The sequence below is a fragment of the Protopterus annectens genome, chromosome 7.part0, assembly GCF_019279795.1.
Source record: "Protopterus annectens isolate FY-2018-M chromosome 7.part0, PAN1.0, whole genome shotgun sequence".
NCBI classification, from domain to species: Eukaryota; Metazoa; Chordata; order Ceratodontiformes; family Protopteridae; genus Protopterus; species Protopterus annectens.
Genome location: NC_056739.1, coordinates 925035585 through 925063054, shown reverse-complemented (window position 1 = coordinate 925063054; position 27470 = coordinate 925035585). Strand labels below are relative to the sequence as shown.

General features: G+C 39.2%; 1 protein-coding gene across 4 annotated transcripts in view; it reads right to left on the bottom strand.

The window, feature by feature from the left end:
* Window positions 1-27470, bottom strand: part of PARP6 (poly(ADP-ribose) polymerase family member 6) — a 1412227-nt gene that overhangs the window by 279982 nt on the left and 1104775 nt on the right. For all 4 annotated transcript variants that reach the window (XM_044077510.1, XM_044077512.1, XM_044077511.1 and 1 more), the window contains one exon: window positions 6581-6660. In XM_044077510.1, the coding sequence (XP_043933445.1) occupies window positions 6581-6660 (80 nt within the window). The remainder of the gene's footprint in view (window positions 1-6580; window positions 6661-27470) is intronic.

The window sequence follows — 27470 nt, the reverse complement described above, 5'->3', positions numbered from 1 at the left end:
ATGATCTACAATTTCCAAAAAGTACCTTACAATAATCCATTGCTCTTTTGGAAGTTCCAGCATCTGAGAAACAATAGTTTTACTGACCCACAATTATAGTTTGATGTACCAACAGTTGTTAAGCATCTATAAGATTATTCTTCTAGCTTGGGAATACAATTTTCTCCTAACCACTGAAATTGTCTCTGCAATACAAAAAAAAAATGAGCAGTTTCAATACAATTATTTTGAATTTTTGGGGTAGCAATACTCCAGCCTCTTTTAGTAAAAATGTTTATACTTTTCGGCACAATTATTTCCTCGTTACATTTTCATATCTCCTCAGTATCTTTACATCTAGGCCATCACACTCCAGACAATCTGTAACAGCATCTGATGAGTTATTACAAACTCTCTTCTCTGTGACAATCACTGTATCACTATAAAAAAACGCCAAACGGCTACCCATAAAACAAATATCTGAGTGACTGACTGCTGGGATCCCAACTCTACAAACTACTCACACTCCACACATTTACTCCCCTTGCAGCTAGATTTCATGAGAAAAACCTCCTTGTACAACCTGAGACACTACTCACAAGCGTCACCAACTCTCATTATCCTTAGAACCAAACTCCACAGCACTGGACATGCTTTCTCCTCTTCCCCCATCAACATTAAGGAAATCAATACATACTTCAACTTCAGAATGCAACTCAAAAAGCACTTCTTCATCCAAGCCAAATGCTCCTGCTTAAACACAGGACACATCACCTAAAACACTATCCCTATCTCATTTCCAAGTCTCTGCTCCTCTCTCAGATTTACTGACCCACTTTAGAAACTACTGTGTACAAGTTATGCTGTACATTACACTCTGCTAGTAACTAATATGAACTTCTCCATTATTGCTTAAATTTCTGTATTTTTTTTTTGTTTCTGACTGAGCGTGAAATTGGTCAGTAGTAATCAGTGCACTACCCTCACAAATAAATATAACTAAAAATAAATTGCAAATGTGGCATGCTGACTTTGGAGAGTATAAAAATAAATAATCCATACTATTTGAAACCCCAACACATTGATTTATACTTGGTCTGCTATAGGCACATGTGAGGAAAATGGCTGTTAGCTTTAAAGGAGTTACAAGATAAGGAATTTTGAGTACTAAGTCATCAAGAGGTGGTAATTATATATTCACAATCTACAAGTGGAGAAGTCGACTGAGATATAAATTTCTTTCTCACTCTATGATTTGCCTATGGAGTAGGTTACCTTTACACATACGTAAAGGTGAATCATTACCACGTTTAAAAGTTCTTCGGATTCACGTAAGGAACATGCAGTCTTTTCACTGAACCTGTAGTCTGCCTTTAACAGGCCTTTAGGCCCTTTCATAGTTATCCCAAACTATGAACTAACATCTCCACTCCCACATTTTTGCTGAACTTGCCTGCACCATGAGTACTCCCATAAGAGTGAATGGGTGTTCACTGTCTTTTTACAGCAGTCACTTTTTTCCTCCTAGAGTAAAATCATACTAAGCTGAGCAAATCAGAAGCCATGGATACTTTGGGGGAGGGGCACTCAGCTAATTAGCATTTGCACACCTCTGGACTACTTCATTAGCATGTGGTTTCACCCCCAAGACCTCCTTCCATGCTGAAGCCCACATGAGGGAAAAATCTCCGTAGCAGAGTGGTCTTTTAATTGAAAAGGCTTAGCATAATGTGGGAGCATTCCAAGTTAAGGCTTCCAGATTGTGCTACGCCTTTTTGAATATCAGGGTAAGTGCTATTTAACACTCCAACTATACTACACATTAGTAAAGAACAATTACCTTTTCTTTGGTATTTGTCTTGCCACTGGAAGAAAAACAATTATAGAAAACTGGGAGAAAATGATAGCACTTGTAAGTGTAATGATTATTGCATATGAAAAGGAAATATGCACTAATAATAATATGACAGCAAAAAGTACAATCAGTTATATATATTGGAATAAATTGGAATCACTATTCAATAAATTAGAAGAAAACACTGTTGTGTTAAAGAAAAACATAATATTAAATACTTGTAAGAGCTATGAAACAGTTTATAACTGAATCAGGGAATGCCAATAGACACTTTCTATATACTGGATATAGTTATGTTTGAAAATGTATTTACTTTATTAGGTTTAAAAAAAGATTAGACTGGTAATACTCTGAAAAGCTGTATGCAATAAATACTACATTGTGATTACACTACTTACTGTAAACAGTTTTTAATGTAAGGTCCGTTGTTGTTTTTAAGACAAAAATAAATAAATAAAATGAGTGAGAAATTACAGTCTTTAGTCTCACCATTCAAGATTCAGTCATCAGCAAAATGCAGGCTCACTTCTATAATCAGGAACATAACCTACCTGTCAGTGAACCGCTGGAGTTCTAAAAGCAATCGAAAGTGCACATATCAGAGATGTTCTTAGCAGTGTGCACAAATGTGAATATCATTTTGTGTATAGGACTATGGAGTGATTCTTGCCCTACATTACATAAGCTTTCATTTACAGCCACATTAGCTTGATGTAGAGTGTGTCTGCTCATTTGATTCCAGAGTTATGCATGGGATGCATCATTCAAATCTGCAAGGCTGCTGCCTTGTCTACAGGAGTGCTCCTCATACTGTATGCTTTGCTTATGCTTTGGTGCATCACCCAAGGGCGAACTGGGGATACATGTCCCAGGGTGCACATTTCACTTACAATCCCCAGTGCAGACAAGAGATGCACAGAGGTGTCAATCTACAAAGGGGGTGGGGGTGGGCTATGGGATACTATAATTTACTGAAGTGGATGGCAGGGCTTTGTACCATCCAGGTGTACACAACTCTTGGATCATTGTGGGTATGTACAAGGGAATGGTAGGCTTTCAAGGAAAAACACCTCTGATGAGCACAAGATATAGCAAAAGAAACCCCAGACAGCCTTGATGATTTCCGAATAATCAACCTTCAGAGTCACTCTGTTGGAGTGGAAGGATAATCCCCCACTACAGCCCAGTCAACCTAGGTTCAATTACTGCCTAGGGTGACAGACAGTGTAGCAGGGAAGGATGGGCATGCCTGTCCAAGATGGGAGGACATTTATCAATCTTGCTTGCTTAGAGGAGGCATGGTCCAAAGAGGGAAGTTTCCCCTAACCATAACTGAGGAGAGTGGGAGGTGGGGCACAGAGAGGATAGGCCATATAATGTACCCTCCTCTCCCGGATGGAAGCAAAGATAGATGAGCCCCCAGGATGACCTTAGGAGCCACAACCGGCCCCCAGCAATACCAGAGTAAGTCAGGAGGTAGAAGATAAACTGGTAGGTAGACCCACCATGGATGTGGGGCACTGGGGGCCAGGATGGTTAAATGACATCCCAAGGGGGACCAAAAAAATAATCTAATGGAATAATAGGCACTGTAAAAACAACTGATCACCAAAACAATGGAGACATATAACATTATCAAGCTGAAGAAATTCATTATGGTAATCAGAAAGCTAATAAGTATCAGGTAGTGTTTTTTATCATAGTGTCACACAGCATTGCTTGGCATCCACACACATAACAGGACTATATATGACTAGACTTAGTTTATTTTGCTTCATATGATATAAACTGCTGAGGTAGTGTCTGCTTTATAGTAATTCCTGTGATGGTCCTAATAATGCATATGCCTTACTTTCCTATTGTAAAAGTAGAGTTTTAGATATGTTATTCATATTCACACTGATAATTGTGCCTTCCTGGATTTTTTTTCCCATCAGTGGCTTTAAATTCTTGACTTGGTAAACTTGTTTTTTGACTATAGAACTACTCATCAAAATTCTTTGCTAATTTCTGACTTACTGACACCCACAGGATTGATAATCAGGCATCAGCAAAATCTAAAAACAAGTCTAAACATGTTTCTGATATATTAGAACCAGAAACAGAGAGTCAACTTGTCCAGAAGGTGCACAAAATACTTTAATAAACTACAAACAGATAAAACAATAAAAACACAATAAAATAATGAGCGCTTTCACAGCAAATCTTGGTGCTTCATCAGATCTAAACAGTCACACAGAATATCAACAATTAAATACTTCAGATTAGGAACTCAAATCACATGATCTTAAAGCAGGTTTTAAAGGGACATGTTTGTTTAGTCCCTTGCCTCTAGTTGCCTGAAGCAGCAATATCCATTTTATCTATTAGTTCTAACATCACCTCCCCTAATATTTGGTAAGTACATCTCAAGTACAAGAAACTTAAATGTATGCATAGGTCCTTCCTTAGCTGCATGCTTACCCAGCACATTTTTCATATCACATCTATTCGTATAAGTGTTCTCTAATTCTGTCACTAAGGCAGCGGTTCATTTTACCAACATAATAACTATTGCATACATTGCAGCATTCAAAATAAACAGTATTCTTTGTGCCGCAATCAGCATAAAAATCAAAATTATATTTCCAGCCTCTGACTGGATGTATAAGATAGTCACTTTCACTAATATAATTGTGTACATTACATCCACCACATTTAAATATCTCTTTAATATCTATCTGGGCTCAACACCTCTTGAAAGGGGTTTATAGCATAACATTTTCTTAATAGATTTAAAGTTCTTGTATGTAAATTTAGGTTCATTACCAATAATTTCTTTAAATTTAACATCTGAGGTAAGTATATTCCAGTGCCTTCTAACAATATCATGCACATGATGTACATTATTGGAATAATTCAAGCATAACCTTACTGAATCAGCCCGATCATCCTTATTAGTCTGATGATCATTCGTTTCATTACTAAAAATGGTTTGGCTGTCGTCTGGCAACAAGACAACACTTCATTCTGTATTTGATTAATCACAGACTCCTGATAACCTCGCTGACAGAATTCTTCAGTTAAAGCATCAAACGAGGACTACATATCACTATCTCTATTATGTAATCTGGCATGTCTATAAAACTGACTTTTCATTACATTTCTTTTTAAATGCCTGGATGCATACTTTGTGCATGTAGCAAGCCAGTCTTTTTACACATTTTCCTATAGACAGCTGTATCAAATCCCATGGACAGTTCTCTTACTATATACATCTAAAAAGTCTATTTCAACTTGAGAGTACTTAAAAGTAAATTTCAGGAAATCGGTAGTACCATGTAGGTGGTGGATAAAATCCTGCCCAGATAAAAAAGACGTCATCCACAAATCTAGCATAGTGTAAAAGCGAGTCACAATGACCATTTCTTTAATCAAAAATAAATTCAGATTTCCATTCTGCCAGCACCAAGTTCGCATAAGTATTAGCGCACATGCTGCCCATTGCTACACCCACCTTCTGAATATATTTCCCAGCAAATGTAAAGGCATTGCTCGTAAGAATGATGTCTAGTAAAAAACAAATCAAGTATATTTAATCAGAGGTATAGGTAGAACTGTTGCTAAGAAAACCTCTAACAAACTCAATACCTTCAATGTTCGGAATAACAGTAAATAAAGATGTTATATACATAGTAACTACAAATATTCATCAGTATTGTTATCCTCAACTCATTGTAACAATTTCTTCAAGAAATCCCTGGTGTCTCTAATAATAGTCTCCACTATATCAACTATGGATGTAATCAATTGTCAACATACACAAGGGCTCTGTAACCCAACCCCTCCCTAAGACTACAGGTCACATAGGGGGGTTATTAAGTGATTTGTGAATCTTAATGAGCCCACATATGGTTGGTATAAGTGGGTATTCATCCTTAAAGTATTCAAACAATTGTTTAAAAATGACATCATCCATCAATAAATCATAAACATATGAATATACATTATTAATAATTGTCAATTTCAGACCTATCACATTCAGAATAAGTCTCTGATCTACTTATAAAAACTCTGAAATAGTTTATGACTGAATCAGGTATGAAGGGAGGCTTCAACCCCTGCATTCCCGTGTTATATATTCTAAATCTGAGGTTGCCGCATTCTACAGAAAATAAAATTGCTGACTTTAGCAACTTGCTCGAAAAAAATGTGTCTTAGCCATGCAGACAACAGCAAATATTTCTTTGTCAAATCAATATGTAATTAATAGAAACACCACCACTGCAATATACAAATAATAGAAATACTGCCATTACAATATGCAATTAATAGAAATACCGTCATTACAATATGTACATAACAGAAATACTGTCATTACAATATGTACATAACAGAAATACTGCCATTACAATATACAGTTAATAGAAATACTGCCATCACAATATGTACATAATAGAAATACCGCCATTATATTATGCAATTAAGAGAAATATCACCATTACAGTATGCAATTAACAGAAATACTGCCATTACAATATGCAATTAATAGAAATACTGCCATTACAATATAAAATTAATAGAAATACTGCAGTTGTTCTTAATTATTAGTACAGCAAAGTTATCATACCATTATGTACCCAACACCAGACTTAGACTTCAAGCCTGGGCAATGGTTTCCACAGCTAAAGACAGATCTTATTTCCACTTGTGTGGCTAGCCTGAGATGCTTGCAGCACTGTCATTATATAACACATTAATTCATACCTGAGGAATAGTATTCATTCGATTGTATCTTTGTACCAGTTCATCCTTTGAAGGCATTCTGTGTTGTCCTTTGCCCATTCCTATTGGAAAAACAAATCAACACTTTAAAATACAAATCAGTCAACTTAATGTAGCGTGATGTGTGCATGCCCCAGTGATCCAAGGTGCTAAAGGCTAACATGCTCTTAAACTGACTGAAGACAAGCTGATATACTGCAGGTCCTAAACTGTACTTTATGTGCTCAAGTCCATCATCCAGCAGGTAAAGCCCTCACTGTGATCCAGTGATCTGCATTCAGGTAAAGGGCCTGGTCACTGAAGGAGCGGGACAGGTGGTGGGAGAAGGAAATAAGCAGTTTAACTCAGGTTCACCTGCTTCCAGAAGGGAGATAGTGGGCTTCCTGCTTAAATAGAGTGCTGGTGGAGTCCAGAGGACATCACATTAGCTTGTACATAAAACGTGAAGGGGGAATGCAGACATAAAACCTGCAATGGGGACCATGTAGATGGTACTGATCTTGAAGATGTTTAATTCTTAACTGAATTGCATTTTTTTTATGAAATTCCACTTTCATGAAATGAAAGCTAAGAATTATACCCATGATGTTTAAGTGTATACTTCCTGTCTTTACCATGATTTCATTATAATGGTTTTAGTACACCTATACATTCAAAATAAAAACAAAATATCTAGGTATAGATCACTCAGTAAAGCAACTGAAGGTTTTATAAGTAAGAAACACAAGGGAAAAATACAAGCTGTAGTGAATTAGTGCTTTGGTCTGAAATGACAAATGTACCACCACTAGACTCCAAGGATTTATATGCAACATATATAATTAAAACAATTCATAGAGGGGAAAAGGGATTTGAACCATACACCCTTACCACTAGAAACCTCTGCATTATCCTGATGCACTAATTCCTATGTCAGTACAGTAGGGATTTTTTACTATATGCATTTAAGATCACATTATGTAATGCCTGTAACATGTTGTGACATACGTGGGAGTGGGACAGGAAATGTTAGTCATACCTCTTGGCTTTGTAAACAGCTTTTGCCGTATCATGCACTTCACGAAGGATACAAAGTGTGAAACTCGAATGTCTGGCATTAAGGACCAACTGTCATGGGATCGTAGGATGTTACTAGGCTAATGGCCCTGGAGCCCTTACAAGCCTAGCCAAGAGCTTATCCCCAGAAAAGAAACCTCAGTAAGCACCTGCCACATAGGTGGAACCCCTGGGACACATTTGTGGTTGCACATGAAGAGGGTCAGTGATGTACTCTGGCATATTTGGCATGTATGGGAAGTCTATTCCAGAGATAGGGCAGCCTCTGGGAGACAAACCTGTCTCTCCAGCAGGCATTGTAAATGTTGTATATTAGATTTAAGCTTTTCAAGTGGGTAATGCACAAGGAGTTAGACTTATAATATGGAGCATCTCTAGTAGGGCAGGGTCCAAGTTTGCCTTGTAGGTGAGACACAGATCACCTTTCAGCAATCTGTAAGATACCAAGTAGAGTGATAGTGATTCGAGCCTGTCCACATAGGACAGATATTGGAGGCCATGGATTCTCTTTGTGAGGTATTTTTGTGGGCTTTCCAGCTGGTGCAGGTATTTGGAGAGGTACATACTAAATGGGGCACTGTACTCAATTACTGGCTTAATAAGGGAGGAGTACAGAGAGGTAATAACCTCCTTTTTTTTCTAGATGCAATCCCTTCACTTATGAGATGAACCAAGTGAAAGGCTTTTCTGACCACTGCGGCTACATGATGGTTGAATGTGAGATTGTTGTCAACCTGTTTACCCAGGTCTCTCACCGCATATTGTGTGGTTAGGGGGTTGCCATTGATGTGGTAATCAGTAGGGGCCTTGTTTTTGCCAAATGGTATGATAATACATTTTTTTCATTTAACTTAAGGGCATGACTTTGGCACCAGTCATTTGCTGCTGTTAGACCCTCTTGTAGTATGTTAACATCATTTGGGGAGTCAATGACAGGGCCCAAATTACAGTCATCTGCAAACTTGGTCAGCCACAGGCCTTTTGTCTTTGTCTGGACCTCTAAGAAGTAGATGCCAAACTATAGGGGCCCCAGGACAGATCCCTGGGGAATACTACTAGTGACAGGTCTGCTGTCGGAGGTGGAGGTTCCTATTTTGACCTTGTGGGTCCTATTGGTGAGCCAGTTTGTCACCCACCTGATGAGACAGGAATTTACACCAAGTTGTGTTAGTGTTTCAATGATGCCTGAGTGGGAGATTGTGTCAAAGGCTTTGGCCAAGTCAAGGTAAGCTGCATGTACTGACTCCATCATCCAGTGCCTTGGTGACAGTCTCAAAAAAGTCAACCAGGTTTAACAAGCAAGATCTGTCCTTGACGAATACAAACTGGGTGGGGTCAGGTGCTTGGAGATTGCCTATGTCCTTGTTTAAGAGGTCCATAATAATGTGCTCCATGGCTTTACAGATCAGACTTGTCAAGCTAATGGGGTGATAGTTTCCAGGGTCAGTAGTGGCACCACCTTTGTGCAAGGGGATGACAATGGCAGCTCTCCACTCCGCTGGAATGAAGCCTGTACTTAGGCTGTGGTTGACTAGGGTGCTCAATGGGGAAGCTAGTTCTTACTGGAAATGGTGCAGAATACAGCCTTGTATACTATCAGGTCCCACGAAGCTGTGTTCTTTACCTTGGATAGGGCCTTTAACACTTGATCTATGAAGATGTGAGGTGCAGGACAAGTATCAGGGATGTCGAATGGGGCTTTGTGGGGGATGGAGGGGTGAAGTTTGCACTGAACTTATCTGCTAGTGGGTTGGCTAAGTTAACAGGATCAGTGTAAGTAGTACCATTAAGTACTAATTCAGAACAAACCTGGGCTTTGCCATGGAGGTTCCTGACATTACTTAATATGGCTTTGTGGTTTACCTTTGTTTCAGAGGCTAGTTTTGATTCATAACTGGCTTTGAGGTTTTTCACTAGTGATCTAATTTGCTTGTTGAGGCTAAGGAGGGAGTTCTTCCAATTGGGAATTTCTGCCTTTTTACCCTTGGACAACAGTTTCTTCCTTTTGTTGTAAAGCCTGTTGATAGAGGATATCCACCAGACATGTTTGTGTTTCCTTGAGGGGCATGTTTTAGTTCTGTTAGGCATGGTTGAGTCCATGCAGTTGCACAGATGCTTGTGTACCACATGGGCATACTGTTCAGCATAGCTGTCTGCATCCTCTGAGGGGGGAAGTGGTATGAAGCTACTGATACCCTCCTTCAGGAGGTTATAGTCAGCTTTTGAGAAGTTTTTTAGCCTGGTTATGGCTGGGGGTGGGCGGGATAGAAACTTGGAATGAGACAGACCGATGGTCTGATCTCACCAGGGAAGAACTTGCTATAGGAGTGGTGCCAGTGGTCATCCATGTTGGTGAGAACCAAGCCCAGAATGTTATCTCCCCTTGTGGGGGATGAGACAAGCTGGTCCAGTGCATTAGAATTGATAAAGTTAAGGAATCATTGGGTGACTGTATTAGTGTAGGAACAGTTCACCTTGTCTATAGTGGGGTAGTTGAAGTCACCATGGATCAGGGTGTTAGGGGGTACCTTGATGGAGTCAAGTTGGTCCAGGTAGGAGGAGTGGGTGTCCTGAGTCATGGAGGGGGGGTCTATAGCTGGCTATAACTTGGATGGGTGTCTTGCCAACTGTCAGTTGCACCTGGAGTCATTCTAGTATGTCATGCTGATAAATCAGTCTGGAAGTGTGCTTGTCTTTAATGAAGATAGAGACTCCACCACCCTTAGTCTACCTGACCTCATTTTGGGGTCAGACTGTGTGGTTTGAGATCTAACCTGGTAAGTCAGGGATGTTCCCCACAGCCTTGAATCAGGTTTCTTTGACTGCATAGATGTCAGCATGTTCCAGTGGGAGGAGAGGGTCCAGTTAATGCATTTTCAGGTTAAGGCTCCTAGTGTTAAGCAGCATGACTTTCAATTTGCTTTCTGACAAATCTTTTATGTTGGAAGATTTGTCTTTGGAACATTGCCTAAAAAAGACACAATGGGGAGGCAAGAGCCTTGGCCAGGATCTGGAATCCCAATGGTGACAGTTGGAGACCATCTCTGGCAAAGCATCAAGGCCTGTCAACCATGTCATCCCAGGCAGACAGATACTGGGTCCCCTTGTAATGACACCAGAAACTAAGCCGATTGTTGACGTCAATTATTTTTTGTTGGTATTGTGGTATCATTTTTAGTGAAGATAGGATGCTGCTTAGAGCTAGGGTCATACCTGCCTGGGACACATACTCTGAGAGCTCAATCATGTCTCTCTTCATATAGTCAAGGGAGGTACGTCTCAAGTCATTCATGCCAACATGGACAATGACAGAGTCATACTTGTACTTGTTGTGGAGAGACTTAAGTGTGTGCATGATGTGGCTGATTCTGGCATCTGACAGACAACTGACTGTGACCTTCTCCTTGTTGAGCCTGGTGAAGGGGACACTGGTGTCTCTCCCAGCTGAATCGTCAATGATGAGTATGTTTGGTTTATTGTTATGCCTTATGAGCTGTATTGGTTTACTGTTATGCCTTATGGGCTGTGTTTGTGAGACACTGGTATGTTGTCTGCAGTCTGTGATGTGTTTGGTATTGTGTGTGGAATGATTGTGAGTGTGTTTTGGCGGTATCTAATGTTTATGTAAATTTTTATTGAGGATCTCTGCATAGGTGTGTGTGTGTGTGTGCATGGCTATGTCATGTGGGTGGTGTGGTGTTTGTGCTGGCAATCTCCTCTTTGTCAGGAGTACTGACTGGCGCATGAGAGCATGGATTCCAGTTGACTGACATAGATACATTTCTCACAAGTAAAAGATTTATGTGCTAGGAGAAGAGGGTTGTCAGTGAACATGAGGCAGCTGCTACATTGTCTCAGTATCCCCATGTCAACTAGGCTGGCAGGAGAAACTGATGGGAATTGTCCAGACATAGACTTCTGAAAATTTGGACAGACGTATGGAGAGAGGGTTTTGATAAGGGTTTGTCTACAAGAGTGTAGACCACAAAAATCTTCTAAAATGTAAAATAACTAGCCTGAAGCCCAAGTGCTAAAGCCAGAACTAAGAGGATTAGTATAACAGACACATTTAATCAGGCTACTAATAAGTAGTAATAAATGCAACAGAATAAAAGCACTTGAACACTTAAGAGCAAGCAGCAAAGCAAAATAAGGTAATAAAGTAGGAAGAACACAATTACAGTAACAGCAGCTGAATAAAGTGTATTTTTTTCAGTGGAGAGGGAGGAAACAGAAGATAATTCAAGACTAAGAAACTAAGGGGGTTGGCCTTCCCAAATACTCTCTCTCTACACAGTAGAATGAGATGGGACTGGGAGGAGTGTCCAAAATCAAAGAAGCAAGGGGGTAGTCCTTCCCAAATGATCTCACTGTACTCAGTCGAGTGAGCAAATGAGATGGGACTGGGAGAATTGTCCAGTATCAAATAAACAGCAGGGACAGGCATTTCCTAAGCCACCAAAATGCAGACAGAGACCAGCAATATTCAGTCAAGCAAATAAATTCAGTACAGTTTTGTTAACTATCACGGAAACAGATCAAGTGCAAAAAAGTATACTTATATCAGTTTTGTGTATCCAGATGGTTATAGAATCAATCACAGCTAAGCTACAAAGAAGCAGTTCTGATACTGAACACAGACTCACAGAAATGTAACTCTCTGCACCAATAGTATTAAAGAAAAGTTGGACCCTCAGACACTCAGATAAGCACAAAAAGCTGTTTGATCAGTAGCACACACATTGGATGAGGTGGCTTCACAGAATGCAAAACACCCTCCACTGTGAAACCAGCTGAACAAAATGCAGACAGAGACTAGCAATATTTAATCGAGCAAATAAATAAATGCAGTACAAATTTGTTAACTATCACTGAAACAGATCAAGTGCAAAAAAAGTACACTTATATCAGCTTTGTGGATCCAGATGGTTATAGATTCAATCACAGCCAGGCTACAAACAAGCAGTCATCATCCAGGAATTATGTGGGCAGGGGAAAAGGAGATATTATGGACTTTCTGTTTACAAGAACAGGCTAATGTGTCTATAAATCACAAACTGGCACATCATGTAAACTGTGCCCTTTTACCAGGACTGTACAGCCTGTGATGGAGCTCTTAAGGAATCCCTGGAAAGTCACCACCTGGATATCAATTAAAAAAATATATAAACTAAAATTAAATATCAGAGTATGAATATTAAAAATAATGGACTTCTTTGGAGATGAATATTAACAAATATTGCTTATGGAAACAATGGTTTCTTCCCTTGAATCTGTGGAGTCAAAAGCAGTCACAGACTTTAATTTGCAACTGCTAGTGTTCCATGAAACCAAAAACAATATGAAACTGGTGCTATGACAGATGTGGTCTGTTGTTAACCTTTCTCATACCAAAATCCTGCTTACTTCCTCTATCCTTGGCATATACTCCTACTCTCCATCAAAGCTTTCTAATTTATAAAACAACCAAACCCCACCTCAGGTACATGATCCATCTAAAGGAGAACAGCTTGTGGGCTTAAGTCTGCATCTTAAGAGGGCCAAGGACTGGAGGCTGGTTATGTCACTTGCAAGTCCTTCATACTCATAGGTTCATACTACAATGTCAATCTGCAGACTATTACAAGCCTAGCCAATAAGCAGAAGTCAGAATGAAACTATGTACCTTACAGCTGTGAGATAAAGACATTAACCATTATGCTAAATCCTTCTCTTATAGTGTTATGTTCCCCCTAGAGCCCCATCACAAACATCAGTACTGTTGTCAATGGGAATGAATGAATATGTACTCTTTTATGTTTGGCCATTGTCCACGATGAACGTTCATGCCCCAATAAGCTGGAGATCTGCTTAGCTGGATATAAGACTACCAATCTGATATGAGGCAAGTCATAAAATGTAGAAAGTGTAACAGTTAAATTGCCCTAATTTGCATCCTGGGAGTTAAGTGTATGTAGTAGGCTTTGTGCCACAAATCCCTTTTGCTTAATTATAATCAAATCCAATCTAAGATTTCAGTAATTCACGTCAGTTTATTATTCTTTTATCCTCTCATGTATTGTTATAAACAATTGTCATATTAACCTGTATTCCAAGTCATCACTTGAGGATATAACCTGTGGTATCTTATTTCAACCCCTAAGAAGAGGTGACCCTGTCCTCCACATCCACCAAGCTTGTCTTCTGTACTCAGGCCAGTATTCTGTTTCTGGGTCACAAGCAGCACATATACTTTCCCCCCTCTACCAGTGGACCAGTGTCATAAGAATAATAATAAGAAATGTACTCTCAGAATGAAAAATAAAATTGTTTGACTGAGAAGAAACAACTGTCATTTACAATGTGCAAGACACATTGGAAGAAATTAACTGAAATAACAACCCTGTAGAAAATAATGTAGATTATACCATGATCCCCCAAAACGTGCACGCTGATTGGCCAGCGTGCCCGTTGTAAATCGAGTTATACTAATGGAAAAAGGTCCGTCGCGGACTTTTTCCATTAGTATAACTCGATTTAAACTGATCTCGCTATGTTAAATGGGTTTAACATAGCGAGACAGCTTTAAATAAGCAACTGAGATCTCCGTTGCTTATTTTAAAGTGTCTCGCCATGTTAAACCCATTTAACATAGCAGACAGTGTTTAAAAGCAACAGAGAAAGCAAGATCTCCGTTGCTTTTTTAGTTCGCTATGTTAAATGAGTTTAACATGGCGAGACAGTTAAAATAAGCAACGGAGATGTCCGTTGCTTATTTTAAACTGTCTCGCCATGTTAAACTCATTTAACATAGCTAAACACTAAACAAAATGCAACGGAGATCTTGCTTTCTCCGTTTGCCCACAACTCTGATGTACTGCGCAGCAGTACATCAGAACTGCCGCGGATGCCAGACATCTGCGGAAGGGCAGTAAACAGGCATTATACTATGCCATTATTTAAGAAAAGTAATAGTTTCTTTTCTTAAATAATGTCATGATAATAGCAATAACCACGCCTGGGTGTGGGTAATGCTAAATTACCCACGGTTGGCTTTGTTTGGTCCTCGGGACCAAACCACGCCAACCGTGGGTAATTTAGCATTACCCACACCCAGGCGATATTGCTATATTATATCATGATCCCCAAAACGTGCGCTGATTGGCCAGCTGTTGTAAATCGAGTTATACTAATGGAAAAGGTCCGTCGCCGGACTTTTTCCATTAGTATAACTCATTTTAAAACACTGTCTGCTATGTTAAATGGGTTTAACATGGCGAGACAGCTTTAAATAAGCAGCGGAGATCTCCGTTGCTTATTTTAAAGCTGTCTCGCTATGTTAAACCCATTTAACATAGCGAGACAGTGTTTAAAAGCAACGGAGAAAGCAAGATCTCCGTTGCTTTTTTGTCTCGCTATGTTAAATGAGTTTAACATAGCGAGACAGTTTTAAAATAAGCAACGGAGATGTCCGTTGCTTATTTTAAAACTGTCTCGCTATGTTAAACTCATTTAACATAGCGAGACATAAAAGCAACGAAGATCTTGCTTTCTCCGTTGCTTTTGCCACAACTCTGATGTACTGCGCAGGCGCCGCAGTACATCAGAACTACGCGGATGCCAGACATCTGCGGAAGGGCAGTAAACAGGCATTATACTATGCCATTATTTAAGAAAAGTGATAGTTTCTTTTCTTAAATAATGTCATGGTATAATAGCAATAACCCACTTCTGGGTGTGGGTAATGCTAAATTTACCGACGGTTGGCTTTGTTTGGTCCCTCGGGCTTCGCCCTCGGGACCAAACCACGCCAACCGTGGGTAAATTTAGCATTACCCACACCCAGGCGTGGGTTATTGCTATATTAATCACCTCATTCCTAGTTATGCCCCATGGAGTACAGATGCTTGGTCTAGGGAAGGTGACTTTACTCAAGTTCTAGTAGTACTGGTGTGTGTGGGGGTCTGTAGTAGAGGAATTTGGTGAGGGTATGACAATGAAAGTTTTTCATAATTACAGGTGAAAAAATAAATGATTATTTTCTTTCATAGAGAGGCAGACACTGACAGAGTAAGTGTCAGTCCAGTAGCATAGCCTTGACGTTGTGGAATCAAGTACTTCCAGTCTCACTGACAGAGGTAGCACTTGGAAAATGAAAACAGGTATATATTTTTTTTCAGTTTCAGGAAGTATACAAGGACTTTTTTTTTTTTCTTGACTATAAACACCAGAGGGGCACTGCTGGATTGAATAGCAGACCTTACTTAAACTAGAAGATCTGACATAAAGGAAGTGAGGATTGCCAAAATTCAACTGTCCAGATTTTCATAGAATGTCCAGATTTTTTCCTTATTTTTTTTGTCTTTTCCTCATAAATCTTGTGTTTTTTCTAGCAAATCACTTTGGATTGAAGTAATTAAATAATAACATACATTTTTATTTCAGACTTCATATCCTTCAGGAAATGCATATTATCACACGTTCTGTTATTCTAGTAATTTTCTAAGTTTATAAAAGCAATATTTAAAATCTGTCCCTTGGGGCTTTGTCCACCCATTAATTTTAGGCTTTGTCCAGATTCCTTACACTAAGAGGTTGAGAGGTATGGCCAGAATAACTTTAGAAAGTGGATTTAGGATAAAGGATATACAGCAATAGAAGGAAAAGAAAGATGACATTCAAACTGGAACTAGCAATAACTTTTGAGAAGACCTGGCAAAAAGGACTTTGTCTGCTAGCAATGCGCTATTTTTCTTTGTTGGGTCATACTCTAAAAAGTTCAACTTGATGTTTGCACTGTTCACATGAAAATTTCATAACTCCTGGTCATTTACAATACTGCTATTCTGTTGTTAAACCCCTGTGTAGAACTGTATGTTAAAGGTCTGATTACAAACAAACACATGAAGACACAATAAAATCTATGTAAACACCACGAAAGCACATAAGAATAACATCTGGTTACTCAGACATCCCAGAGTGTAACCAAATTCCTGTGCAATATAACATTTAGTTAACATATCTACAGCCTTGTCTAACTTAGCTCTTGAGAAACTGGAAAACAAATCAATTCTCTCCTCGCGTATTTGAACAATCTTAAAGCCATAGAACCCCATTATAAAGAAACCAGTTACTGAAAGTGACATCTTCACAGGAACTAATTTCCTCATCTTTAACAACAGACTGAAAGACTCTTATTTATAGCAGCTGGGGATAGCTAGTGTTTAGTTGGGCCTTGTGTTTTGACAGAAGTTAGCTGGGATAACTTAGTGAGTACTCATTGCTCATAATCAAAGTGCAGTAGCATTCACAATATCATCCACAAATGGAGACTGCTTGCACTCAAAGGCTTATCTACCAGACCCCTGTCTGACTCAGAATTAAATGTGAAATACTGACCATGTGCAGCCAGTACTTATGCGAATGAAGACTATTAGCAGAATAAATCTGCTGCCACAATTCACAAATGATACAGAAATGGACATATGGAGGCTATGTAACACACCACACCACAAACTGCAAAGCACTACTAGTAACTAATAATACAATAAGCAAATCAATGCAAATACAAAGCCAATATGCACCTCAGTATAACATGCTGAGGAATATTCGGAGTTTTGCAAACAGAACTACAGCCAAACGGTTAAAAATGCACAACACTTACCTGCGGCAAGCCAAAGTCTCCACACTGTGCAAACAAACATGCATGCATAAACTACCCATGACAGACCAAACAACACATCACCTACCAGCAGCAGCAGCCAATTAGAGATGTTCCACACAATTACACCAACACAAATCTGGCATGACAATGTGTTCTGCATCGCATACATGCTCAATGAGGATGAAGTATTTATGAAGGGGAGGGGCTGACATAATGGTTAAGACTTTTACCCACAAATACAAAGTACAAGGTTTGATTCTGTCCTCTGATTGTTGATTAGGCTTATAATAGATACCGTGAAGGACCCGCAGGTACGGCTAGTGCAACGGCCCAAAACTCCTAAATTACGTAGACCAAAACAGAGCCAGCAAAAATCAGTGTGAAAAAATTGTATTATAACTAGAACATAGTGTATTTAAACATACACAAATGTATCATATTCACCAAATAAATCAGACCAGTTTCGGCAATGCTGCCTTCCTCAGTGAACAAGAACAGTATAACAAAATCTCCCTCCAACAAAACTATATATATATATATATATATATATATATATATATATATATATATATACACATATATACCAATTAACACTTATACAATTATTGGCTCATTCAAGCCAGGTGGAAATAATCCACCAAGTTTGACTATCCACTTCTTTTCTTTCAAATTAAGTATCTCATGCAATCCTGCCTTGTCCTGTGTTTTGTATATAATACAGTCAATGATTGTAAATCTAAATATCCCAGTGTTATATTTACAAATATGTTTATAAAGTGCACTAGATTGTTTGCAGTTCTTAATGTCACTCATGTGTTCACTTATCCGGAGTTTAAGTGGCCTGGATGTTTGTCCAACATAAAATGCTGGGCATGTACAACTTGCTAGATATATCACCCAATTGGTACTGCAAGTAGCAAAAAAAGTGATGTCAAACACTTGAGGTGTATTTTGGCTAGTAAAACTACAGGTTTTGCAGACCTTTGAACAATTGGAACAATAACCACATGGACTGCAATCCATCAATTTCTCCCCAGTCATAGTTCTCTGGCTAAAAAAAACTATCCTGATTCTGACACCTTTTGTAATGGTTTAACAAAGAACTTAGAGAGCGACCCTTGCGAAAGGAATATATACACTTCTCTCCTACATATTCCATAAGTGAGCCCTCCCCTTGAAGAATATCCCAATGCTTAGAGATGATATTCATGAACGAATGTGTATTTTTACCATACATAGTAATTAACCTAACATGATTGCTCCTAACAGGCTGGTCACCCTTTTATACAAGCAAATCAGATCTGTCCTGCTGAGAAGCAAACTGGCTAGCTCTACCGATGTCACGAGCCCTGTATCCCCGATTCCTGAATCTATTGGAAAGATCCCACTTATACTGATTGTAAATAGAGGAGTGTGAAAGAATTCTTCTAATCCTGAGAAACTGAGACTTGGAGATATTCCTGATGACATGTTGGGGGTGGAAGCTGGAAGCATGTAACAAGGTATTACATTGCGGAAATTTGCAAAAAACTTCAGTCTCCAAGGTGTCCTCGGGGGTACGTTTAACCAAGACATCCAGAAAAGTGATCTCATTTTTGTGCCAGGTTAACTTACACTGGATCCCCCCTTATTTTGGTTCGAATATACAACAAACTCCGCCAAATAAGAAGCATCCACTCTCCACACCATCCAACAGTCATCAAGATATCACCTCCAAATATCAATTTCTACCAAATAAATATTATGACTAACATCATAAATCAGTTGCTCCTCTATGTAAGCCATGAACAGGTCAGCATATATGGGGGCAAATGACGCCCCCATAGCCGTATCCTGTACCTGCCATGCATATTGTTTTTGAAAATAAAACACATTCTTAATTAGAACATGCTTGGCCAAACAGACCAAAAGAGTGTTAAAACCTGGTCTATAACACTCAGCCTGATCCAACCAATATTGAAGAGAAGCCAACCCTGCCCAATGGGGGATATTGGTATACAGGGAGATGACATCAATACTACACAATAACCAGTGGGGTTCAAGTTGCATATCTGATATTATGCCCAAAAATTGGGTTGTGTCTTGTATCCGAGCCCGTGTGCATGATAACAGCGGTTTCAAATAATACATAAGAAATTCAGAAATGGGTTCTGTGAGTGAGCCTCACCCCAAAACAATAAGTCTACCTGGGGATTACTGTGGTTCTTATGAATTTTGGGAAGGAGGTATAAGTATTGTTGTTTAGGATGTTCAACCTTAAGATGATAGGCAGTTTCCTTAGAAATAATACATTCTTCAACTGCCAAGTCCAAAAAGGCATTAATCTCAACCTTAAACTTGGCTGTAGGATCTATAGGCATTATCTTATAATATTTTTGAGCCAGAATTTCTCTCTGTGCCTCATCATTATATTGTGTCCAATCTTGGACCACTATAGCTTCTCCCTTGTCCGCAGATGAAATACAATAACCTTGTTTAATCTAAGCTCATCTATGCAAATTCTTTCAGTCCAAGTCATATTGTCCCTACTTAAGTAATCCTTACCTAATTTTCGATGTAAATCTTTGAGCACACTGCCCTGGAAAAGTGAAACCACCGGAGACATGGGTGGCTTAAACGTGGAATCTCGAAATCTAAAAGGTCTATTATCAGCCTGATGTTGTTTGCCCTGAAAAAAATAAACGTAAATTTAAATTGTGGCAGAAATCTACCACATCCTGTGCAAATTGTTGTTTAGGCACAAAAAAGCTAGGAACAAAGCTAAGGCCTTTATTGAGTGTTTTTATTTGCATATCCGACAATTCCAAAGATGAGATATTAAAAACATTACATGATGTTACACCTGAGCCATCACCCTCAACATTCCTTCTAAGTCGGGAGGGACCTTTATGCTTTTTCCCCCCTCTTCTTGACCTAGGCCTAAAGGGTGGGCCAAGTTATCTCCCAGATTGTTTCTCTTTGACCTCGGTGACCTATCCATGTGGGCCTCCTCCCCCTCAGTATTGGATGAGGTATCTTCACCTGATATAATATTCTCCCAATTTCTTTTCTTTAAAATAGATTTGGATCTTTTGGGCCTAAAATTCCCTGATCTCTGATTGGGAGTAGCAAATTTAACATTCTTACGTATGTCAAAGAGTCTTCCCCTATCAAAATCATCAACAAGGTTTAAGCACTTGGGCTTCAGGCCAGTTATTTTACATTAAGAAGGTTCGTGGTCTGCACTCTTGTGGGAGGAGAGGCTAGACTCTGCCCTTCTGAGCTGGGAATTTCTGGTTAAAGGCTAATAGTGCCTGCATATTTGAACTGTTTCTTACTGAAATTGGTACACCTTGTTTGCTGTAGCATAGACTAGTTCCAGGCCTGCTGAATCTAGCTTTGTTTGTATGCTTGTTGTTTGTTTGCTTATTATTTCCCTGAAATGCTAATTCTACCTAAAATGCAGCTTTTCAGCGCTTCTGTGGATCCCTAGTGATATCTGCATTGCTTACTGTACTTATTTCCTTGTTTCACTTGAAAGAAAGTTACTGTTTGTCATTTTTGCATTTAAGTTACCTGTAACACATTGCATTTAAGTTACCTGGCACTTGCTCACTAAGTCAGCACTAAAAAATTAAAAGCACTACACCCTCACAAACTCCCCTTGAGTACCTTGTTCCCCATTGGCCCTTTTTTTCAATTATAAAGGAATTCCCAATACTATTCTAGCATGTCCAAAGATCAGTTGTCAATCTCCTCTCCAGTCCAGCTGGTGAATCTGGGAATCTTGGGGCAATGTTACAACTGCCTCATGTACACAGACAACCCTCTTCTCCTCCCAACAAATTCCAACACATGTGAGAGATGCAACTATACAGCCAAACTGGAGGCTAAGCTCTCTCAACTCAGTACTGGCGTAACCAGTCAGGAGGAAAAGGAAACCACACTCATTTAAATTCCAGTCTCACATAGACCTACCACGACAGCAAACCAAACACATAAACACACAAAAACATACTTGGAGGCTCTAAATAAAAATTTGCCTAAGCAGCAGAGACCTCCAAAGCAGACACCCAAGCAACCGCTACCCCAAAACAAAACACGTGCAACACATAGCTCACAAAGCCAGTGTGCCAAACAGTCACAGCCCTTAAGGCTAAACAACACACCTGATATACTTGTAATAGGTGACTCTATCGTCAGGCACACTGACGTCCCGCTCACCAGGCTGAACAAGGAGAAGGTCACGGTGAGCTGTTTGTCAGGCGCTAGGATCCGCCACATAACACACGCACTCAGGTCACTCCAAGGCAAGTACAAATATGACTCAGTCATTGTCCATGCTGGTGTGAATGACCTGAGACGTACCTCCCTGGACTACATGAAAAGAGACATAGAGGAGCTCTCTGAGCATGTAGCTCAGGCCGGTATGACCCTGACCTTGAGTAGCATCTTATCCTCACCAAAAATGATGCCACAATATGAAGACAAGATGATCAATTTCAACAACTGGCTTAAGTATTGGTGTCATTCAAAGGGGATCCAGTGCCTGTCAGCCTAGGATGACATGATCGACAAGCCACGATGCTTCGCTAGGGATGGCTTGCACCTGTCACCCCTGGGCTTTTGGATATTGGCAAAGGCTCTTGCTACCTCCATAGTGCCTTTTTTAGGCAAGGCTCAAAAGACAAACCCACCTCCATAGGTATCACAAGGGATAAGAAACTAAGAGTGATGCTACTCAATGCCAAAAGTCTAAACCTCAAGATGCATGCACTTGAAACTCTCCTTAGCATGGAGAACATTGATATCTGTGCAGTAACAGAAACCTGGTTCAAGGCTCCTGAGAGCACCCCAGCACTACCAGGTTATACCTCATACCATGCTTTTCGGCCCCAAAACTTAGACTGAACAACAAAAGGAGGGGGAGTATCAATATTCGTCAAAGATACCCACACCTCCAGGTTGGTGGCACAGCACGAAGCATCAGAGACTATCCATGTGCAACTAACAGTGGGTAAAACTGCCTTCCAGTTTATAGCCTGCTACAGACCACCCTCCCAAACCCAGGAACCCCACTCGGCCTTCCTGAGAACACTGGAAAATATGAAGGTCTCTCCAAACACCATTATATTGGGCGACTTTAACTACCCAAACATAGACTGGGAGCATTACTCTAGCTCCAACACCCTAGCCCAAAGGTTCCTAGAATTTATAAACTCAAATGCTATGGAACAACTTGTTGCCACTCGCACAACAGGGGAAAACATACTGGACCTGATCATCACCAACATGGGGACTCTATGCTCCAGACCAGAAGTGTATCCCTCACTGGTAAGATCAGACCATAAACTAATCTCACTGGATATTCACATCCTGACCCCACGCCCTGCCCAGAAAACCACAGTGAAAAACTTCTCTAAAGCAAATTTCACACTCCTCAAAACCGAGGTGGAATCCTTCAAAGCCCCCGGGCCTGTGGAAAATACGGCCCAGACCGCAGAATCCTTTATAAACGCATTCTATGAACACCTTCAGGAATTCATGGATCATGCAATCCCAAATAAAACCAAGACCCAATCCTCCAAAGGCAGACGTCCTGTCTGGTGGACCCCAGCCATAAACAAACTATACAACAGAAGGAGCAAGCTTTTTTTTTCAGTGCCAGATATGGAACATATGTTGATAACTATGCATGTATGTCTATGGTTCATTTTTTCACTTGTATAAATATAAGGGGGAGTTTGAACTATAATGGTTGTTCTGAACATTGGGACATTATCATATCATCTGGTTTGCAGCACATGAACAAGCTCTCTTTTGTTCAACCGGCCACTATGCTTGGATATTGATGATTTTTGAATGGGCTCGGCATGCTTTTTGGCTTTTTACGAAGCAAGCAAGCGTACATGTTCTTTAGTCCTCTATGAAGCAACTAAGTGTATGGGTCGGAAATATCTGAACATTTGATTTTTTTAGACAATATATCATTTTGTCATTGGACATTTGACTAAATTTTAACTTTGTTTTCGCAAACTCAATATCTTTTTTCCAACAGTCAATTTATGACAATTTTGTTCATTCTGTATACTTTATAATTACCATGTTTGTGTAGGAAATGAAGTTTGCCAAATGATTACGAACTGAACGATCATATTTGGGTTGGTAAAGGTTTTACATGGGGGTTATATATAGTATTGTGACTTAATATGTACTATTATTAATCTTTATGTGCTGACATGACAAACTGTTGTATAGGAACTGTATCACAATATAACTTGGCAGTACAGTCTACAGGATAGAACTATTGTCTGACTTATATTGAAGTGTTTGATATGGGTGTTAGGCCCCCTCAGTAAATATTATTCTTCTGGATTGAATATATTTAGCTCTCATGTTTTGTGTTGGGGTTTGGTCTTGAATTGAGCTTGAGCAAAATAGAGGGATTTTTTTCCATTTTCTCTTTTTCTTTTTTATATGTGGGTTGTTACTTTTATGTGTTGCCCACTACACACAAATTTTGATATTGGGATTGATATATTCATTGCTATTGGGACTGATACCGATGCAACAGGAATTTTTAGTGGTACGTAATAATAAGCCTTTCGGGCAATAGACAAGATAGTGTGTGCACCAGGGCTAATCATAGTGCCTACATTTTGGTGGGGAGGGTTACTCCACTATTTATTTTGGAATATAGAGTAGCAGCTATATCTTTGAATTTTTGTGGGTACATAGCATGCTGCTCAAGGATTGATGATTGAGTGTATATATATATATCTATATATCTATATATATATATCTATATCTATATATAAATATATATTGTACCGCCACTGGAGTTGCGGAGATTATCTGGCTCATATTTATGGAATAATTTTTTTTTTCTGTCAGGATCTCTTAATTAAGTATATGTTCTAGTGGGGTACACATTCAAGTATGACTTTTTATGATTAAACATTTTGGGTTTTTCCCATTATTGAATTGGAATTGGATTTGGTCCCCATTTTTGCTCAGGTTGGATTGATGAACCATGGCCCTAGCATCTATTATAAGAGGATTGTCCTCTGATACTGATGATTTAGGTGTCCTTGGTCTGGGCTCACACTCAATGATGGGTGAACTATGTGGGGGTGTTGACGATTTGGTCAATCAGTATAAGTTGGCCTTCTCTAAACTTAACAAGGAGATGAAAAGTTTGCGAAGCAATGTGTGGAACATACGCTTTTTTAAGGCATTTCAACAGAAACAGATATCCGCATGGGGATTGAGGGTAAATATTCAGCCACTTGTTCCTCTGGTCGATCAGTTACTATTAGATGATTGGCTTGCAATACAACAGCAAGCTTCAATGGGTTTTGTTAATGAACTAGTTGCATATTATAAGAGAACTATACAACAAAAGGTTTCTGTTCTGGATGAATTGGGCAAAGGAGTACAGGAATTTCAGACTCTTCCATGTTATAATGTTAGTCTGAATCAACTAAGTAAGGATTTATTAGAGTTGGAAAATGTCTTGAAAGAGAAAAAGATGAAGAAATTTCAGAGAGATATTGATGATTTTGATAGGGGGAGACCCTTTGACATACGTAAGAATGTTAAATTTGCTACTCCCATTCAGATATTATGGAATATTAGGCCCAAAAGATCCAAATCTATTTCAAAGAAAAGAAATAGGGAGAATATTACATCAGGAGAGGATACCTCATCCAATACTGAGGGGGAGGAGGCCCACATGGATAGGTCACCGAGGTCAAAGAGAAACAATCTGGGAGATAACTTGGCCCACCCTTAAGGCCTAGGTCAAGAAGAGGGGGGAGGAAGCATAAAATCCCCTCCCGACTTAGAAGGAATGTTGAGGGTGATGGCTTAGGTGTAACATCATGTAAAGTTTTTAATATCTCCTCTTTGGAATTGTCGGATATGCAAATAAAAACACTCAATAAAGGTCTTAACTTTGTTCCTAGCTTTTTTGTGCCTGAACGACAATTTCCACAGGATGTGGTAGATTTCTGCCGCAATTTAAATTTATGTTTATTTTTTCAGGACGAACAAAAAAAGGCTGATAATAGACCTTTTAGATTTTGGGATTCCACGTTTAAGCCACCCATGTCTCCAGTGGTTTCACTTTTCCAGGGCAGTGTGCTCAAAGATTTACATCAAAATTTAGGTAAGGATTACTTAAGTAGGGACAATATGACTCGGGCTGAAAGAATTTGCATAGATGAGCTTAGATTAAACAAGGGTATTGTTATTTCATCTGCGGACAAGGGAGGAGCTATAGTGGTCCAAGATTGGACACAATATAATGATGAGGCACAGAGACAAATTCTGGATCAAAATTATTATAAGATAATGACTATAGATCCTACAGCCAAGTCTAAGGTTGAGATTGATGCCTTTTTGGACTTGGCAGTTGAAGAAGGTATTATTTCTAGGGAAACTGCCTATCATCTGAAGGTTGACCATCCTAAACAACAATACTTATACCTCCTTCCCAAAATTCATAAGAACCTCAATAATCCCCCAGGTAGACCTATTGTTTCGGGGCGAGGCTCACTCACAGAACCCATTTCTGAATTTCTTGCGTATTATTTAAAACCACTGTTATCATGCATATGGGCTCAGATACAAGACACAACCCAATTTTGGGGCATAATATCAGATATGCAACTTGAACCCCACTGGTTATTGCGTAATCTTGATGTCACCTCCCTGTATACCAATATCCCCTATTGGGCGAGGTTGGCTTCTCTTAAATATTGGTTGGATCATGCTGAGTTGTATAGACCAGGTTTTAACACTCTTTTGGTCTGTTTGGCCGAGCATGTTCTAACTAAGAATGTATTTTATTTTCAAAAACAATGTGTATGGCAGGTACAGGATACGGCTATGGGGGCGTCATTTGCCCCCATATATGCTGACCTGTTCATGGCTTACATAGAGGAGCGATTGATTTATGATGTTAGTCATAATATTTATTCGGTAGAAATTGATATTTGGAGGTGATATCTTGATGACTGTTGGATGATGTGGAGAGCGGATGCTTCTTATTTGGCAGAGTTTGTTGAATATTTGAACCAAAACAAGTGGGGGATCCAGTTTAAGTTAACCTGGCACAAAAATGAGATCACTTTTCTGGATGTCTTGATTAAACGTACCCCTGAGGACACCTTGGAGACTGAAGTTTTTCGCAAATTTCCGCAATATAATACCTTGTTACATGCTTTTAGTTTCCATTCCTGACATGTCACCAGGAATATCCCCAAGTCTCAATTTCTCAGGATTAGAAGAATTTGTTCACACTCCTCTATTTACAATCAGTATAAGCGGGATCTTTCCAATAGATTCAGGAATCGGGGATACAGGGCTGGTGACATCTGTAGAACTAGCCAGTTTGCTTCTCAGCAGGACAGATCTGATTTGCTTGTATATAAGGGTGACCAGCCTGTTAGGAGCAATCAAGTTAGGCTAATTACTACGTATGGTAAAAATACACATTTGTTCATGAATATCATCTCTAAGCATTGGGATTTTCTTCAAGGGGAGTGCTCACTTATGGAATATGTAGGAGACAAGTGTATATATTCCTTTCGCAAGGGTCGCTCTCTAAGTTCTTTGTTCAACCATTACAAAAGGTGTCAGAATCAGGATAGTTTTTTTAGCCAGAGAACTATGACTGGGGAGAAAGTGATGGGTTGCAATCCATGTGGTCATTGTTCCAATTGTTCAAAGGTCTACAAAATCTGTAGTTTTACTAGCTAAAATACACCTCGAGTCTTTGACATCACTTTTTTTGCTACTTGCAGTACCAATTTGGTGATATATTTGACAAGTTGTACATACCCAGCATTTTATGTTGGATAAACATCCAGGCCACTTAGACTATGGATAAGTGAACACGAGTAACATTAAGAACTGTAAACAATCTAGTGCACTGTATAAACATATTTGTAAACATAAAACTGGGATATTCAGATTTACAATCATTGACTGTATTATTTACAAAACACAGGACAAGGCAGGATTGCATGAAACCCTGATCAATACAATAATTGTATACGTGTTAATTGGTATATATATATATATATATATATATATATATATATATATATATATATATATATATATATGTGTGTGTGTATCTATATATGGCTTTGTTGGAGGGAGATTTTGTTATACTGTTTTTGTTCA